The sequence below is a fragment of the Lissotriton vulgaris genome, chromosome 7, assembly GCF_964263255.1.
Source record: "Lissotriton vulgaris chromosome 7, aLisVul1.2, whole genome shotgun sequence".
Classification (NCBI taxonomy): Eukaryota; Metazoa; Chordata; class Amphibia; order Caudata; family Salamandridae; genus Lissotriton; species Lissotriton vulgaris.
Genome location: NC_141695.1, coordinates 1,115,803,082 through 1,115,823,206, shown reverse-complemented (window position 1 = coordinate 1,115,823,206; position 20,125 = coordinate 1,115,803,082). Strand labels below are relative to the sequence as shown.

Sequence of the window (20,125 nt, the reverse complement as noted above, 5' to 3'; positions counted from 1 at the left end):
CAGGCCAAGCTACCTTGAGGGCGAGCAGGGGTTATCTGAGAGGGTTATCTCCTTGTCCTGACTAGAAGCAAGGGTCCCTATTTGGACAGTGGTACCTACCTCTGCCAACTAGAGACCCCCAGTTCTAACACTGCTCAAGTTGAGATCTGCTGTAATGCTGCCCTGACCAGCCCATTTCTGGACAACCACTTGACAAAGCTTGTGTGACTCCATGAGCAGCACCCCTTGTGGCAACCTGTCACTCTTGTTCATCACTTCACCCAGCGCTTGAAGTCTCCTGTTCTGCATCCCCCTCAGGCACAAGGCTGGTGTGCTGTACCCAGTGTGACAGACCATTAATGCTGGGAGCCGCTGCAACCCTGATCTCTGCTGCAATGGAGAGCCAGTACCCTCAAAATCAAGAATGTGAGCTTCAGATAATGCACCAGGTCTTCCCAACGTATTCATGACCCCCTAGAGACCAACTAGTGACACGCTCCCAGGGAGAAAGAGCGCCAGATTTCACACCACGTGAACGCGGTGCTGTCAACGGCAGGTCAACATGCTTGGCTACTTGACAGAGTACCACTAGCTCCGTTCCACTGCTCTACACGCACCTGTGGCACTCATTACGGAGACCCTCAGCTGACATGTTTGCACCCTGAACATTTATAAGAGACTATGGAGCAGTAAAATACAAAGTGGCGCTCTCTGAGAATGCACTGTGAGTCGTTGATCCAGGCTATGGTCAACTGTGATTGAACTCCTACTTTCCCAACACACAACATCCACCTTTTCTCTCTCTACACAGACAATGTTGTTGCATATTTACTAAAAGAATGCAAACATTATGGACCACCAAACTTCTTAAGAAGGCTGACCATACTTTTCTTTTTTATATATATATCTTTATTGAAGTTTTCTCCCATTTTATGCAAGAAGAATAGAACATAGATCATAACAAATAAAATACAAGTTATATCATAACAAAGAGTAACATCCAGAGGAATAAAGAAAAGGAAAATACATAAAGAGAAAAAGAAAGGAAATATCATTTTATAAGATCACAATTATAATGCCTCTATAAAGTAAAAATAAAAGCACACTAGAAAGGAAAGAATCCAATAATTAAGCCGTTTCCCCTTGCATCCAATCCGTAACCATACTTTTCTAATATTAATAAAAGTCTGATATCTTATAACACTACTTTAGCATTCTAATTAAAGTCTGTTTTACATATGCTGCTGAGCTAGGCTTTCTGCTAAACACCGTCCCCCAAAGCTTATCCTTGTTTGTTCGACCTTACTACCTCCTTAAAGTCGAAATCTTTAAAGGTGGTGGTTTAAAGGTGGTGGTTGGCTGGGCTCGATGCAAGGGCTGTCTAAGTGGTCAAACTTCCCATAGGCAATAGATAAGTGGCATGATCCTCACAGTCACATACAATTTAGAAAGCATGGGTGTACTACATCATTATGGGGCATGTGCCTCTTACCTTGCTCATCGAGTAGCACATTGTCAGGCTTGATATCCCTGTGGGAAACAAAAAATATGTACATTGAATCAGCAAGTAAACCATCATTGTAAACTACACAGCACTAGGGCAAACCAAAAAAATCTCAGAGGACAGAACTGATAGCACTTTACCTCTGGTAAAAAGAATGCAAACAAACAAAACATGGTTTCTTAGATGAAGAGGGTGAATGAGAATTTTATGATAGAGTTATGTGACACGGAGCAGTCAATCAAATAAAGGAAAAATACCTAAAATACATGGAAATGCAGTGTCACAAACATCAGACTCCTCACAACCCAACCCCGTCTCCTCCTTTTCCCTCATTTACTATACCTCTGTTCTGCTAGATTCAGTCATGCCACTTCAAAGCACTAAAACACAATTCTAAAGTGCCATTAGAGAGGCAGGCATTCCAGAAATGTGCATTAGAAATCTCATCTGAATGGCAGACTGCAGCTCTCACGAGTAAATACCCGCCTCAGTCATAAAGACCAGGCTCTCTGTCAGATGTTCAGAGAGGCCCTGGCAAATCTGAACAATATTTGCGCCGGCTGGAAATAGTTCTAGCTTTATCAAATGCCATAAAACCAAAAGAGAGCTAAACACGGGTTGCTAGTTGAAAGCGAGGTGCTGGACAAATGACCCTGCAACACTCCCTCGCCCTCGGGGCCCTCCTGCTGGACATCCAGGCAGGGTTAAGCGGAGTACAAGCCAGGGATCTAAAAATGGGAATCCGCTGGAGCTGGGGTTTAAGAGAAAAATCCAACTTTCCACATGTAGATCACCACAGTTAGGTCCTAATTACGATGCTGGTTGGACAAGTGTCCGACCGTCATTGTGTCCAGATGGAGCAGACCGACTAACAGGCTGTGGTTCCATCCGACAAATTTGAATGCGACCACCCATGAGGCAGTCGTAAACATCCATTTCTCCATTGTAGCTTGTGCAGTGGCCGGAAAAGGACAGCTGCGTAACCCGCAATAGAAAAATGCAGGTGCCCCTCAGGCCCCATTGCGGAGGACCTGGGGGAAGGGGGGATTGCTGGGGCCCCTAAAGTCACTTTCTGCCTGCCTGCATTTTCATGACAGTCAAACCGCCATGAAAGGGCAGGCGGAAAGTGACATCGCAATTCCGACGGCGGAGCCGAGGCTGGCTCCACCATCATTTTGGGATTACAATTCTGCCCGCTGCCCTCCACAGGTTTCCCTCCGACTGTCAGTATCATAATACAGTGGTCAGATGGAAACCTATAATGTCGGGCGGAAAGCCTCCGACGAGCTGTCTGATGTTTTTTTCCGACATCATAATAAGGACCTTATTTGCCTTGATTCCCCTTTTCCCTCCTTTCCTTCCCATTCCTTCTTCTAACGATGGTTTATTCCCTTATGAGATACTTGAAATCCTTGGTAACACATTACATCAAAACATGGTATACAGTAGACAAATCGACCACATTATTGTTACCTGTTACACTAATACCATGATCTCTGCTACCTATGTGGTTCTAGCTCATTTATATTATGGCACCCCAGATATTATCTGTATCATCGCTCTACAGTCATTGTTTATGTATTATTTCTCTGCTATTATATGGATCTTTATTGGACATTTGGTTAGCTCATATCATCATGGTCGCGTACCTACAATGCGATGTTGCATTAGTAAGATGCCCAATTAGCTCACCTTGTTGTCATCCTGCAGCCATGCATTACGTATCTTTTCCACTATTTTTCTGCGCGCAAAACTAAATACAAAGATTTTACTTTTGTAAAAAAATATGAACAGATTCAGCACCAAAGCTGCTTCATGCACATTTAAAACCTTTTTGAAGAGATTGACACCTACGTGTCAATCTTGGGCCTTCCTAGAGCATAATTAATTGGGCAGTGGATTGGCTGCTCTAAATAACAATGACCTAATAGGTCACTGCTACTTCTCAATATGTGGAAAACTTAAGAATCAATAAACACATCAGATTTCTGAGTGACGCAGCATGACTTCAGGGTGCTGACATGTCATATCTCCTAGGTGAGAAGGGTGTCACAACTCACATTTTCACTCACTCATTCATTCCCCTATATATCCCTCTACTTACGTTTGGCAGCTGCGTCAAAGATCTGTCTGGTACCTACGTCTCATTCATGCCTTAATTGAACATGATCGGTGAGAGATGAAAGCATGCACCAGTCTGAGCGGTTGAATATGTTCTACGGAAAATAGAAGATTGTTTTTGCTACCTTCTGTTAGAGGAAAGCTTGCTTTGCCACTCTCATACTGCGGATGTATGACGGAACTACGCACGGAGTTACCATGCATGCCTTTACAAGGCGTCTATTACCATGGAAATGCCTTTACTACAAATGGCTTTACTAGACAAATCTTTACCATGCATAAACCTTTACCACACATGCCTTTACAAGCATTATATATTCTTATATCGTCGTAAAAGCATGCATGGTAATTATTTTTTAACACTTGTAAGCGCATGGCTACCCGAAGGCATCCCAGTGCTGGTAGTGTCAAACTGAAACAAACTAAAAGGCCTAACGTGCTACATTCTGGTACAGCCGGGTTTTAAGAAGCTTCCGAAAAGGAAGATGTTGTGTTACTGAGCGAAGGTGACGAGGGAGGGCATTCCAGAGTCTAGCAGTGTTATATGAAAAGGAGTGGCCTCCAGATCTTTCTTTTTTAGGTCTCGCGTGGCGTACTTCTAGCTCGCGAGATTTTATGTCTCAGAGTGAGTTTCAATATCGAGGGTTAATCCCCGCCCCTCTTCTCCATTGGCTGGCCTCCTAAACGGTGGCCAGCCCTTGGAGAAGAGGACGCCATGAAGTATTTCTTTCTCTTTAAACCCCGTCCTTTTCAGATTGGGTTCATTGACTTACTGCTGAAGTAAAAGGTTTCTTATCTTCTTTAAGGGTCCAGATGGCCCCATAAAGAAGATAAGGAACCTTTTACCCCAACAGGAAGTCGGGCGCCCAGTCTGAAAAGGATGGGTCTTAGAGACAAAAGGCTGTGTAGGCTTATGTAACTTACTTTGTTCTACTAAATGCATGCATAAAATCGTTTTTCACGACCTAGTTGCTTTTTACCATGACATTTCCTGTTTCCCATTTAAATCTCTTGAAGACCAATGATCGGGTGGTATGCAGCCAAAGAAGTCTACAAGTCATTCTCCCATCAGCCTTTTTGCCCACGACCCTCACACTACTTCAGCCCAGGAGTTCTTACAATGGACTCAGACAGTAAAACGGTCCAACCCAACAGTGAAGCCACGGTGAATGGGAAAAAGTTGTAGGCGGAGGGGCACGGGGGACAACGCGCTCATGATGCAAGGTACAGACGGGGTGGCTCTCGTCAGCGGAAGTGTACTCAGTTAGACTGGTCCCGTTCACAATAGAGGGGTTTGCAGCTGCCTCAGGCCCGGACGCCCACTAGGGACCGGCAGGGCCATTCAGTGAGGAAGCAAGGAGCCCGTCAACGGGTGGAAGGCGGGACGTTCAGCAGGTAAATTCCGTGCCCACAGGCAGTCAGGGAGGAACGTGGTGCTGTCGGCTGCACGCTGCGAGGCAGTGTGTTAGGCTGCTCCCTGCTCCACCAGGCTGGCAGGGCCACGGGCGGGGCACTCCACGGGTGAGCTGATCAACAATATCCGTTTAAAACTGTAAGGACACCGCTTTAAGCCCATCTGCCTTTAATTACTGAAAGCCACGGGCGTAGGTTTCGCATAAGTCCAGATGAGCAATCTGGCCGGTGTCGGTGTGTCCGTGGATAGGAGCCAGTGGTCTGCACCGCGGCTGGTCTCATGCACACCTCGCTGCAGCGGGAAGTTGCGACCTCCCATTCACTCCCCCTCAGTGGCAGACCCGCTCTGTCAGAGTCTGAAGTGATGTGCTGGAGTTCTCCTTCGCTACAACATGATATGCTTACTCTGGGGCCAGGCTACTCGGGGTAGAGAGGGCAGCTGGCTTCCTGTTACCAGTCACATCAGATTTCAGAATTGAAAATTGTGTTCCTCCACTTCGATTGAATGAACCAAGACTTCAACTCCCAGAGTGCACTTTTCTTAAAGCCCCGGTACTGGGAAATGTTGTCCATGTTGAATTGGAGTCAATTGGCAACCTTCAATTGAGATGAGTACTTATGTCAAGCGTCCAGTCAGGCATTCACAGTATGACACTGGAGCCTGCTCTAGAGTTTTTTTGGGTGCCCTACTCTTAAATACCCTACTATGCCTTTCACATTGCGGAGTCACGGGCATACAAACAAATCAACAAGTTAACTATTTTACATTTACATTGTACCATTAACAGTAATACATTTTGCAAAGGCACATACATAGTACTTTGCAGTTAAGTATATCTCAGCAGACTGGTCCACTGTCACCCCATGACCGTGGACATACTTGTCATGCAATGATGAAAATCAAATTAAGAAGGAAAGAGATTGCGTTAAGAAGCCATGCATCTAAGTTATTATTTGTTTAAAAAGTTGATCTCGGTGGTGCGTTAAAGTCAAGTCATGCTGCATGAGATGGTGTGAGATTTTTGTGATGACGTTATGTTGTTATTAGCACTCTTCTCAGCCTTCAAATTGCTTGAACGCTTTCTAAAAGCCACAAATATAATTAGCAGTGCACGCAGGCGCAAGCTCTGTGCACCCCGGATGCGGCCCTGCGCTGGAGTCTGCTGTCTCGTGAAGGTGAGTTCAAGTTGCATTGTGTGTGTCTCTGTGTGTGTGTGTGTGGCTGTTTGTGTGTGTGGCTCTGTGTGTGTGGCTCTGTGTGTGTGTGTATCTGCGTGTGTGTGTATCTGCGTGTGTGTGTGTGTGGCTCTATGTGTTTGTGTGTGGCACTGTGTGTGTGGGGCTCAGTGTGTGTGTGTGTCTTTGTGTGTGTGTGTGGCTCTCTTTGTGTGTGTGGCTCTGTGTGTGTGTGTGGCTCTGTATGTGTGTGTGTGGGTGCAAATGCAATAGGTCTCGCATTTGCGAGAGATTAAGCTATTGGCATTGTAAATGATATTGCCATTTATTTATCTGTTTTCAAAAGCAACACATAAATAAAATATTTGTCATTTACAATGCATATAGCTCTAACTTTTGCAAAGGCGAGACTGTTGCATTGTAAATGCTTGTTTATTCTGGGGACTAAGGATAAAAATAGATTGGCTGATAGTAGACTTTTCCTGGGATGATTGAAGGGAATGAGAGAACGATTGATTGGGGGACCTTTCCCCCAAAGCGTCTTATGTGATATGCATAAGGATTTAAACTTTATTCTCTCAGTGATGAGAAGCCAATGTACGTTGCTCAGTGTTGGCTTGGTGGACTGAATTCTGGGCAATTCTGAACACTTGCAGTTTCCTGTAGTCGACCTTGGGGTACCTAAGTGGAGGGAGTTTCCATAGTCTAGGCGAGATAGAATCAGAGCCTGGACAATGAGTCTCCGAGCTGTAAAGGGAAGCAAAGGTAGAATTTTTTTAAGCATTCTGAGCAAACCATAACAAGTGGTTGCCAGCTTAGCTGCTGATGCTCGAATTTAAAAGACTAGTCAATCCACATACCCAGACTTTTAATCATTGGGTTAGGTGCAGGACCAAGGCTAAGACAATTAGGCCACAGCACTCCAGGCTCTAGGGTGGAAGAATTGTCTTGGATCATCAGCTCTGTCTTCTCTCCATTAAGCTTAATACAAGAATGTTCCATCCATTTGGCCACTTTTTGTAAGCAAAATTCAAGCCAGGGTGAAACATTCTGAGAGTGATTCAGCAAAAGTACCAGTTGGGTATCGTCCGCATGTGTGACTATATTGATCCAGTGGGGTAGAACAATCTCTGCAACGTTTCTCATATATACATTAAACAGTGTTGGGCTCAGAGAATAGCTCTGCAGAACTCCACGTCTAAGCGATAAGCAGTTGGAAATATTAACTCCTTCAAAAATCTGGACAGTTCTGCCTTCTAGGAAGGATTGTAGCCAGGTGATATTCCAACATTCCTAAGTCTGCTTAGAGTATCGTAATTTAACATGTTGAATGCCGAGCTCAAATCGGGAAGAATTAAACCAACTGTTCCTCCTTGGTCGAGGAGTTTCTTAGATTCTTCGACCACAGTCAGAAAAGTGGTTTCTGTACTGTTTAGTGGTCGAAAATCCTGTTGGCGTGGGGTGAAGTAAGTCATGAATTTCTAAGAACTTCCATAGGATTATATTGACATATATTTCTAGGATTTTACTTATCCCTGAGGGAAGGGATATGGGACAATAACTACCCAAAATCTCTAGTTCTCAAGTAGGCTTCTTTAGAAGCGCTTTCACCACGGCATGTTTCCAGGTTGAAGGGATTTAGGTGTTGATTATGATGGCAGTGAATCCGCATCCTCCAGGCCGGTGGAAGCCACCGCCAGCCCGGAGGATGCGGATTCACCGCCGCGGACATTGGAAACACCCAGCGCCACATTAGGATGGCGGTGGGATCAGCGGCGGACGGCAAGTCCGTCCGCCGAAGATCCGCGGTGTATGCACGCAAATATGGTGCCGGTGTCTGCAAGACACCGCCAGCCATATTAGGATGCAGGCGGAAACATGCTTTTTCACGGCGGATTTTATGCTGTGGAAAAGCATTTGGTCTTTTGTGTTTAAGGACCCGTTGCGGGCCCCCCGGGTGTTGGGGGGTGGGGGGTGCACATGGGGGGTACCTATACTACCCCCCTGCTTTGGCATGCAAAGTTGTGCATGCCAAAGGTAAACATGCATATTTTACATTGCGGCGGGTGCCGCTCAAAGCAGCACCCGCCGCAATGTAAAATATACGGGATGTGACCGCCAGAGTGGAGGTCACATCCTAATTGGTCTGGAGGGAACGCCGCAGCCCTGCGTATGGTCCCTCCACCTCGGGGGAGGCGAACGGACGCAGGTCCGTCCGCCATCACAATCGACCCCTAAGTTGGTGGAGATAGATAGGTTTATCAGCTTGAGTATGGCCAGAAGCATGACTTCAACAGCCTTAAGTAGAAAGCGAGGAGCCAGATCAGATTGAGAGAAAGTGTCTTATAGCATATCAATATTCATAGAGGGGAATTCCTCCAATAGATTCTCAGCATGAGGTGAAAAGTTATTTTTAGTAGGAAGAGTAACGGAATTCGCGGAGTGGGAGAAGGAGTTACATATATATATATCTTGATTTTTTGTGTGAAAAAAACCAGGAAGTTCATTGCAACAAGCTGATGTAACATCTAACAGTGCTGATGTAACATCTAACAGTGTATCTGGTAGGGAGGGATCCAGAAGATTTTTCGGGATATGGAAAATTTCCTGAGGGGAGTTGGATGCAATGTTAATTTTTTCTTCATGATAGAGTGCTTGTGCTTTTTTTACTTCAGCCCACTTTCAGATTTTTTACAGTTTTGTTTGAATTCCCAATGTTTAGGGGACTACCAAGGTGTAACTTTATCTTTGTCTCTCATATGACCCATCTTTTTTGGAATGAATTTTCCCAAAGAGGACTCAATCCAACAGTTAATTTTTTTATTCGCTAGCATAGGGTTAGAATCTAGAGTAGGCTTAGTCTTTTTAAGGACTGAGATCCATTGCCTGACTGGAAGTTTGGACCAGGGAAGTTCCAGACTGCTAGTGGTTCTAAAAGAAGAGGGTTGTGTAATCGCATGCCAGGTAATTGGGATCAGATTGTGGTCTGACCAGGACACTGGAGTAGGATTCCCAAATGAAAACGTATTATCGTTGAAAAAATGAGATCTAATAAGTGTCCTTTACCATGTGTAGGGCCAATAACTTTTTGCATTAGCTGAATAGCTAATAGGTCTTGGGTGAGCTCCAATACATGGGAATATGATGGATCATCGAAATACCCTAAGAGGGAAAAACTGAAAGAAGTGCTGGCCAAATTAGCGTCAATTTCATGGAGAAATTTCAGGAATTGTCCAGTAGCTCCGGGGGGTCAGTATATTAGAGTCACAGAAAAGGTAACAAATAGGAGAAAAGGTGATTGCGAAAGTAAAATTGTCACAGTCAGGGATTAGGTCAGGCTTAATATGACAGTTGAAGGAGTCTTTAAGAATAATATCAATAGTTCCGCCTATCTTAGTAATGCGATCTTTCCGAAGGATGTGGTAACAGTGGGGAAGGGCTTGTATAAGATCATGCATTGTAAAGGTATTACGTGGATGTGTGGTAAAGGTATTACGTGGATGCATGATAAAGGTATTACATGTTTCTGACCGGGTGATAAATGAGGTTTCCCTCAGGCGGCACCTGTTTGCGAGGAAGCAAAATGTTGCACTCCTGCTGCCCAATTTGTACCTATCCTGTAAAGGGGAAAGCTTGTGCTACCGCTACCATAGCTACAGATGTCCTGCCAGGGTGAACTTGCTCTATTAAGAAGGTATATTTCATCTGGTGTTGCCTGAGAATATAAAAAAAACAAATAATATATTGAATACATAGCAATATATTATAAAATAATATCTTATGCATACCATATGAACCAGAGACTGTTTCATGTTTCATAAACGGTGAAATACTAAAACCTAGGAAGGCAATATTTCAGAGTCAAAACAAATCGAAGAAAAGACAAACAGGGTCTGTTGCTTAACACTACTATTTTTAACATTAAAGTAGGGAGACACCAGTAAAGCCATTTTAGCTCACCCATGCACAATTCTAATATAGGTCTAACAGTTTAACAAAGGGAGAACATACATTATACAATATAGGATATAACCTCATCCAAACTAGAGAACCCAAAACTAGGAGACTGTCCAACTAGTGAAAAGTAGTAATCTCAGATGCTTCACAGTAATGCATGTGGAACCTGCTGTTGAAGTATACCACTCTTGGTAAGAAAGGGTTCATCATCCAATGTGTGTGTATGAATATGTGGTAAAATGCCATAACAGGCTTTTGTCTGTTTCTGCATGCTTATTTCTACAGAAAGCATACAACAATCTTCAAACTCCACTCACTCCCTCTCTAGAGCAGTAGCTACCAGTGGTACCTGCCCTATTTGTGTGAGAAAAGTGTGGGAAGCTCCTCTTACCACTGCCCCCTGTCCTTTACTTAATATTTGTGTTAGGGAAGATTCTACTGCTGCAGTCAGTGTGGAAAGGGGCGACCACTCGGTCCCCCCGAACGTATGGTGGAGTACCCCGATCCCCCTGGGAAGCCATCTTGGGCGGGAGGCGAGTCTCGGCTGGTATGCCCAAAGTGGCGTAGCCGGGGCGCGCTTTTTCCCGCCCAAGAGTGGGTTGTCCTAGACACTGAAGCCGCCAGCCACGCCCCCGGAGGCGGGCAGAGGCGGGTTTACGCCCGCCTGAAGAAGGATAAAAGGAGCGACAAGCCAAGGAAGCATCCTCTTGTTCCTGTGCTCTGAAGCTGCACCTCCCCGCTGCACGTGAGCTCGAGACGGAACGAAGAGCCAATTTTGAGCGTTTTAATTCTTGTCTTTGTTCTTCCAGGAAATCAGCGTTGGAGAATGCCGGGCAAGAAGGCCGGAAAGCGGGTCGGAACCGATCAGATGCTCCGCATGCTCGTAAAAGACATGGCCGAGATGAAGAAACAGATGGCGGCAATGAACGGTGTAGGGGGCCCTAAGCGAGTCGCCGGACCAGCATTGCCGGGAGTAGTCCCTAACGGGAGAAGTAGAAGGGCCAAGAAGGGAGCAACTGGGGAAGAGGCCCCGGTTCCCGAGGCGCCGCCGGCGCACCCTGATACACCGACTGAGGCGCCTATCCCGGTACCGAAGGAGGGGCAACCAATCCCCGTTGTAGTCACCCCTGTGAACGGAGAGGATATGCCTCCCGAGTTGGCTGCACAGCTGGCAGCGTGGTTGGGGAAAGGGAGTGAGGGGGCTACGGCAGATGACGCCAGGGCAGTAATGAGGCAGTTGCGGCAATCAAGAGAGGCTGCAAAGGCTCCATCTCCTTTTGTTCCCCCGCAGGCTCCAGTGGGTCAACCCGCAGCGGGCGTGAGTTCGGCGGCGACTACGGTTACAGCTTCTGGTGCAGGTAAGCAGCTACTGCCGATTGCGGGGGAGGGGTCAGTACCCTCGAGAAGGGAGAAAGTGGCTCAGCATATTCCGATGGAAATCAAGGAGAGGATATGGGCTGAAAAATATGTAAACATGTTTTCTTTACTAACTGATCATTACGAGATTGAGCATGTGAAAGCTCAAAAAGAGTTTATGCGCCCGAGTGTTTGGCGCGCCAAGATGGCCGCTTTTAGAGTCAATGAGACGATAGGTAATTGGGGCAGAGCATTTGGCATATTCACTTCAATTATGGGGGAACGGAGGCCTGAACTGTTGGCCGAGTTACCCGTGTACCAGACACGTATTATGGAGTTTTCTCAGACATATGAGGGCAATCAGTGGTTTTGTTATGATAATATTTTTCGTAAGGCCAAGGAGTTCGACACATCTCTGACGTGGGATTGTTACGACTCCATTTCCTGGCAAAAAATGGAGAAATCAGGCATGACAAAGGCGCCATTGTTGGGGGGAAACGGGGGCGAGTTTTCCCGCCATTCATCTGGGGCGCCCTTTCGGGCATCACTCAAGGTCGAATGGCAATACAGGTAAAAAAGGGGTCTGCTGGAATTTTAACAGGGGAAAGTGTACAAGGCCCCAGGGGTCATGCAAGTTTAGGCACGACTGTGGGGGGTGTGGACAGTCCTCGCATCCCGAGACCATGTGCAGAGCCAAAACGGGTGATAACGGAAGTAGGGGAAGTGCCAAACAGGTCTGAAATAGTCCGAGGGGCGCCTTTACCTACCCCGGTTGATACCATGGCAATGATTCCTTGGCTCAATGAATACCCGGATCATGTCTCCGCTGGGGTGTTGCGAGACGGTTTTTCGAATGGTTTTCGCATCCCAGTGGGGAATTTTCAGGGTAAAGCACATTGTAGGAACCAACTGTCGGTCCTGCAGAATACGGCGGTGGTACAAGCGAAGATTGGGAAGGAGGTGACCCGGGGTCGGGTTGCCGGACCATTCGACATGCCACCAGTTGCTAATTTTGTTTGTTCACCCTTGGGAGTGGTCCCCAAGAAGGACCCGGGTGAGTTTAGATTGATACATAACTTGTCAGCCCCGAGAGGTCTTTCGGTGAACGATGCGATAGACCCGGAGGTGTGTTCGGTGCGGTACGCATCTTTCGATGATGCCGTCGCCATGTTGAATCGCCTGGGGCCCGGAGCGCTGATGGCCAAATCAGACATCGAGTCAGCGTTCTGGTTGCTCCCGGTACACCCAGTCGATCAGCGTCTCCTTGGTTTTATGTTTCAGGGGCGCTATTACATGGATAAATGTATGCCAATGGGATGCTCCATATCTTGTGCTTATTTTGAGAAATTCAGTTGTTTTTTGCAATGGGCATTCACAAGAATGACGGGGTTTCAGCATGTTATGCATTATCTTGACGATTTTCTGTTCCTGGGGGCAGCCGGGGACCCAGAATGTGCACAGGCTTTAAAAGAATTTTGTGGTCTGATGAGTCAGTTTGGTGTGCCATTGGCGCCAGGTAAGACTGTGGGGCCATCAACTTCGCTCGAGTTTCTTGGAATAGAGCTCGATTCCGAAGAGGGTTGCTTCCGGTTGCCCAAAGAAAAGGTGAGGAAATTCAGGGCCTCGCTTGAAACATGTATGAGGGAGACTAAGGTGAATTTGCATCAATTGCAGCAGACTGTGGGTCAGTTGAATTTTGCCCTTAGAGTAATGCCAATGGCCCGCCCTTTTTCCCGCTCGATTGCACAAGCCATGGTCGGTCTTAAAGAGGGGCACCACCGCACGAGGCTCTCGGCAGAGATTCGCCAGGACATGCGCATTTGGTTGGCATTCCTGGCGGATTTCAATGGTCGGGTTGTCTGGAACAAGCCGGCGGTGTCCTCCGAGGAGTTGGGGCTGTGGACAGATTCGGCGGGGAATATAGGCTTTGGCGCCATATTTGGTAATCACTGGTAGGCTCAAACGTGGCCGTCATGGTGGCACGAGTGTGGGCTTACAAGTAACATTGCTTTTCTCGAACTGTTCCCTATTCTGGTGGCCTTGAAAACATGGCCTGAGGGGTTTCGGGATCACTCTGTGGTGTTCTGGTCTGATAACATGACCGTGGTTGAGTGTATCAATAGTCAGGCAGCACGATGCAAATGGATTCTGAGATTACTCAAGGAAATTGTTTTACTATGTATGCAATTGAACGTGCTCTTTAGGGCGAGACATGTGCCAGGGGTGCTGAATCAGGCTGCTGATGCGCTTTCTCGTTTCCGTATGCAGGCCTTCTGGGGTTTTCTGCCCACAGCGGACCCGGTGGCGGCACCATTTCCCGAAGCTCTCTGGTCTCTCGGTGCCCCGAACTACAAAACCTCGTGGGAGAGAGTTTAGCACCCAGGACAAGGAAGGCATTTGAAGGGGCGTTCCGTTCCTATTGGTCCTTTTTGGGTTCTGCTAGGGGGGAGCTTTGGGGCCAGGAAGAGTTTGTCGTAAAGTTTTTGCTGTCATTACATCAGGCAGGCAAATCGGTAGCCACGGCCCAGAGGCATCGGGCCGCCATTTCCTTCATGGCACGGGCTCATGGTATCCAGGACCCTACAGCGTCTTTCGTAGTACAGAAAGCGCTGCGTGGGTGGCAACGCCTTGAGGGTCGCCGAGTAGATGAAAGGCACCCGATAGGTCTGGAAAGGTTGGCCCTGTTACTGTCCGTACTCCCTGCGACATGTTCATCCCAGTCAGAAACAGTGTTATTCCGGGCCGCTTTTGCATTAGCATTCATGGGGCTATGCGGGTAAGCGAACTGGTGGCAAAGAACAAGCAGGATACGGGGGGGGACTGTGCCGAGAGCACATTCAAGTTAAGGGGGAGACGATGATTGTCTCGTTTGCCAGGTCCAAGACCGATCAGGGTGCGATCGGGGACAGTGTAGTAGTCCATCGGATTCCCGGATCTCCCATGTGCCCCGTCGTATGCGTTGAGGAATATTTGGCGCAGAGGGCGGCATCGTGGGGGGGGACCTTGTTGAGACACGCTGATGCCACCCCACTGACGAGGTTTCAGTTCCAGCGGGTGCTTGCAATGGCAATTTCGGCCGCGGGCTTGAACCCGGGCGAGTTTGGGACCCATTCCTTCCGGATAGGGGCTGCTACAGAGGCTTCAGCCAGGGGTCTGAGTGTGGAAAAGGTGAAACAGTTGGGGCGTTGGTCCTCGAATTGTTACAAAAGGTATGTGCGGTTGCACATGTTGTGAAGCTGATATCATGTACTCACGCTTCTTGTTTTTGTTTGGTTTACAGTTTCGCAAGCTTACGAGGCGGGGCGGACTGTGCAGTCGACCCGACACCTGGGAACCAGCGGTCAAAGATCACCGGCTGAGGAAAAAGTGGTGTGGGTCGTGGGCCACTCATACGTGAGGCGTGCCGCGGACGTATTCAAGGCAGGTGACATGATTCACATGGCTGGGGAATACGGGTACAGGGTGACCTTCTACGGAAGGGGCGGGCTCTGTATTGACCAGTTTCAACCTTTTTTCGAGGGTTTGTTAGGGTGGACAAGGTCACCGCCATCTATAATCATAGTGCATCTTGGGGCAATGATTTGGTGACCACTGGTAGACGACTACTTCTCGAGGCGATACTATCCACAGTAAGTTGATTTGCGAGAAGGGTTCCAGGGTGCACGATTGCATGGTCCCATATGATTCCACGAAAGGTGTGGCGGGGGGCTAATTCAGTGTCTGCTATAAATCATTCTGTGAAAAAGGTGAATAACAAGCTTGGTAGACTGTTCCGTACAAGTACATTGCATTCGATTCCTCATGGGTGTATCAGGGGGGACCTTATGTATCTAGAAGATGGGGTCCATTTGTCCCGGGTGGGGAATTCTTTACTCATAGGAGACCTCGTAGCTTGGTTAAAGAGTTTACAGCATGACCTTTAGGTAGGAGTTTTGTGGGGGGTCCGGATAGCCGGTCAACTATCCGGCCTGTGGCGGTAAGGTCATGATCGGTGAGCCGTAATTGGAAGATCCCTAGGGGGGGGCGTCACCCATTACGGATGGGAGCGCCCGGGGGGAGGTGGCCATTGGCCCCTCAAACGGGGAGGCGGTCCCTTCTAAGAATGGGACGCCGAAAGGAAAGGGAAGGCGGTCAAGGCCCCTCCCTGGATAGGAGGGGCTACGGGCCCCTCCTGGGAATTTCCCGGGGCCAGGACATCTGCGACGGCAGATGTGGTAAGTTGTGTGGGGTGGGGAGGGGGGTCTACGCTACCTTCTAGACACCTCACACGAGTCCTCGAACGACCACTAAGATGGCGTCGAGTTAATTGGGGCCCCCGTCAAGAAAAGGGAAATTGGTATGTGCACATGAGGTGCAGTCCTCTGTGCGGCCGCCCCTCACAAGTGAGGGGGGAGTTCTGGTTTAGGGATCTGACACCGGTTACGACCTTGTCGTTGGCCCTTAACGTTAGGATGTACAATTTCAATTTGAAAATGCATTTGTAGGATGTTAGTATCGGCTAGGAGAACCTTTGTATTAGAAATGTGTTAAGGTCAGCCAAAACATCGTAATGTGGAAATGAAATTGTACATGATATGAAACTGTTATTTTAATGTTTTAATTTTGTTTCATATTTTAATAAATACGGCCGGGAGGGTAACTCCCTCCCGCCTTCCAAAAGTTCAGAAATGTTTCCGTATTCCCATTCTTGGGGATTGTGTTGAGAGGGGGTGGCGGGTATCTCAGCCATATGGAAAGGGGCGACCACTCGGTCCCCCCGAACGTATGGTGGAGTACCCCGATCCCCCCGGGAAGCCATCTTGGGCGGGAGGCGAGTCTCGGCTGGTATGCCCAAAGCGGCGTAGCCGGGGCGCGCTTTTTCCCGCCCAAGAGTGGGTTGTCCTAGACACTGAAGCCGCCAGCCACGCCCCCGGAGGCGGGCGGAGGCGGGTTTACGCCCGCCCGAAGAAGGATAAAAGGAGCGACAAGCCAAGGAAGCATCCTCTTGTTCCTGTGCTCTGAAGCTGCACCTCCCCGCTGCACGTGAGCTCGAGATGGAACGAAGAGCCAATTTTGACCCACCCACCAGCCCCTGAAGACAGCAAGTTGTTTTGAAATAAAGTTATTTGACGTGGTAATTCACTTTTTCTTACAGGTTGTTCTGAATAAAGTTGTGATTCAGTATGCAATAAAGTGGATAATTCTTTACAGTATGCTTTATCGAATAAAAGTATTTGCGCCAGAGTTGATCAGTGATGTTTAGACAGTTCATACTTTGAATATCTTTTTGTTTTTTCCTCTTTAGTAATTAGTCTCTCTAGTTTAGTTTGTCGTATTTATTATTTGGTCGGGCGGTAAGGTCATGATCGGTGAGCAGTAATTGGAAGATCCCTAGGGGGGGGCGTCACCCATTACGGATGGGAGCGCCCGGGGGGAGGTGGTCATTGGCCCCTCAAACGGGGAGGCGGTCCCTTCTAAGGATGGGACGCCGAAAGGAAAGGGAAGGCGGTCAAGGCCCCTCCCTGGATAGGAGGGGCTACGGGCCCCTCCTGGGAATTTCCCGGGGCCAGGACATCTGCGACGGCAGATGTGGTAAGTTGTGTGGGGTGGGGAGGGGGGTCTACGCTACCTTCTAGACACCTCACACGAGTCCTCGAACGACCACTAAGATGGCGTCGAGTTAATTGGGGCCCCCGTCAAGAAAAGGGAAATTGGTATGTGCACATGAGGTGCAGTCCTCTGTGCGGCCGCCCCTCACAAGTGAGGGGGGAGTTCTGGTTTAGGGATCTGACACCGGTTACGACCTTGCCGTTGGCCCTTAACGTTAGGATGTACAATTTCAATTTGAAAATGCATTTGTAGGATGTTAGTATCGGCTAGGAGAACCTTTGTATTAGAAATGTGTTAAGGTCAGCCAAAACATCGTAATGTGGAAATGAAATTGTACATGATATGAAACTGTTATTTTAATGTTTTAATTTTGTTTCATATTTTAATAAATACGGCCGGGAGGGTAACTCCCTCCCGCCTTCCAAAAGTTCAGAAATGTTTCCGTATTCCCATTCTTGGGGATTGTGTTGAGAGGGGGTGGCGGGTATCTCAGCCATATGTTATCTTTGCTGTGTTGTGAAGCTTGTTATAAAACTTTCCACTACTCAGAATAAAAAAAGATGCACATTGCCAATGTATGTTTTAAATCATGATATTAATGAAATACCGAACCCTCACAAAATATATAGAGTTTATTGTTGGTTTATGTGTGGAACAAGCAGTTTTTGAAATAGAATAGACAGATTTTTAACATTTTAAAACACAATTCACACATGGCACCATGTCATGCATAACATCTTCGGTTATTTCCGGTATTTTAGCCAATAGCACTTCCATGCTGGGGTTGTGAGTGCATAATGACAGACTTCAAAGCAAAACTACAAGTTGCACAATGCAACATGCTGCTGGTTAAGAAAATCAGGAATAACTGATGATATCATATACCAGACTGTCACTTGAAAGACGTGTGAAATGCTAAAATAAAATCTAGTTCCTCACAGTCTATAATTTGTCTTGTTAGTAGTCAAGGGTTGAACAGCCCAGTGGGTCACAGTGTGGGGATATATCCTTTCAAATGGATTTGCACACATCTCACTGTTAATGGGCTAACATTACAACTCCTTGGAAAAACAAATTAGTAGGCTAAAAAAAGCCAGTTTTTGTCACAAGGAGAGCATTTGCTAGATATGGCTGAAGAGGCTTTAAGAAAAGAAAAACAACGTGCTGACGCCCCTCTTTCTCAGCTGGTCTTCAGACTTGAGGTAGGTTCGATTTAAGTGATGCATCTGTAGTACCACTGCCATGCACCCTCTTTGAACAGGTGCCTCATATGTTGCAGGATCAGGCCTGCGAGTGCCGCCAGTGTTTACAAATGTAGAGTTGTTAGCATCTGAATATCTATTGTCGTATTTCTTTTTCTGGTTGTAATTTCCAAAGCCTATTTAGGATTGTGGAAAATGCGAAGAACGTCCATAATGATTAAAAGTTTTTTTCACTTTAATTAAGTTTTATTAACAACGCATTCATGCCACAGAACAGGCGCGGACACACCAATATGGATTGGATACAAAAAGCAAGGCCACATACCAAAACTCCACTCTCCTCAAAACAGCCTGAGACCCATCTTTTTAGTTTTGAGAAACATATTTCAGGCCATATTTATATATAAAACACAAGAAAGCAATTATACCATAACAGGTCATCATCAGAAATCGAAAAGCAGCAATCATTTTGATCAGCACATAAAAACAGCATCCAATACTAGAAATAGTGCACCCTCTGTGGCCTCCAGGGCCCTTACTGCACTGACTCTGGGCTGAATTCACCAGTGAGCTTGGTCTACTATTTAGCTGAGTCCCCAAAAAACACCATGCCACAGCAAATCCTAATGTGGGATTCTCCTGGACATTTTCAGAGAGGGGCCTGGTCAACTTGCCCATAACACAGTACCCTGGTGCTAACTCCATCTCCTGAAGGTGGCACTATGGAGTAGACATGACGGACAAGGGACAGTTCCTGAAACTCAACCCTCAGCTTCCTTTGGCTACCGTATGATCACTGCCTATGCCCATGCTTGTGGTAAAACTGAGCCAAATGCAGAATTTGCCTGAATATTGGAATGTCTGATGCCACTGTGTCTACCTGGCCTGTGGCCAACCGTTAGCCTACCCTGCTAAATATGACAAGACACATGAAACAGTAGAAAAATACAAACCAGCTACCTTGAAAGCTTAACATCAAGGGTGAGAATTGCGGGCGAACAAAGATACGTTTTAGAGCCATGGCTTGGGAAGGCAGAGCTAAGGTGTCCAGGCAATAAAGTAATGGCCCACACAAAGGGCTCCTTGTCCTAAATCTTAGTCAGCTTGGCTCCCTCTAGTAGCCCAGCAGCCCCCTCAGGCCCCTTCCCGGCCTCCCAATCAGAGCCTTTGTTGAGTTTTGCTCCCCCTGCACAGCTCCCATCACGTTTCACATCTCCTAACAGCACTGCCTATGGCAAATCCTCTCCCACCGGGGTTGCACTTCCATGCTGAGGCTAACATGTGGAAGTCCCTCTGTTTCTAATATTGTAAATCTGTTCCACTGTGGGTAATAAACATCAATTCCCCACAATGGCAGGGGTAACAGGAGTGATATCACTCGCCCTTTGAGCTTCAATTTCACTCTTGCACACTTGCTTACACATACGCAAATTCATATTTACACACACGCTCTTTCTCACATTAACACACTCTCCCTGCAAGCATGCGTACAACATATATTTAAAAGCATGTCATATTCCGGCTAATTTTAGTCTATTTGTATTACACTCATAGTGAATAATGTAAAATGAGATATTATTCATTATTAGGGTAAAAAAAAAGAGAGAGAACACAAAGAGAGTGGTGCCCCAACCAATATCCATAAGGACCAGCTGCCACTGTGTTCCTGGTACCGATTTTGCCACCTGAAGCAAGGGGTTGCAAAAGCAGTGCCGTGGGTCAAAGGGGTCAGATAGAGGTCGTAGCTGCGACCCCTAGTGACACCTAACTAACGTCTATGCTGTGGCTATAATTTGTGAGAGGTTTCGGACAAGGAGTTTGTGATCTC

General features: G+C 47.0%; 1 protein-coding gene across 1 annotated transcript in view; it reads right to left on the bottom strand.

Annotated features, from left to right (window-relative positions):
* Nucleotides 1–20,125, bottom strand: part of LOC147703006 (serine/threonine-protein kinase 32A-like) — a 717,281-nt gene that overhangs the window by 221,067 nt on the left and 476,089 nt on the right. Inside the window, exon 6 of the mRNA XM_086928864.1 lies at nucleotides 1,472–1,509. Within this exon, the coding sequence (XP_086784990.1) occupies nucleotides 1,472–1,509 (38 nt within the window). The remainder of the gene's footprint in view (nucleotides 1–1,471; nucleotides 1,510–20,125) is intronic.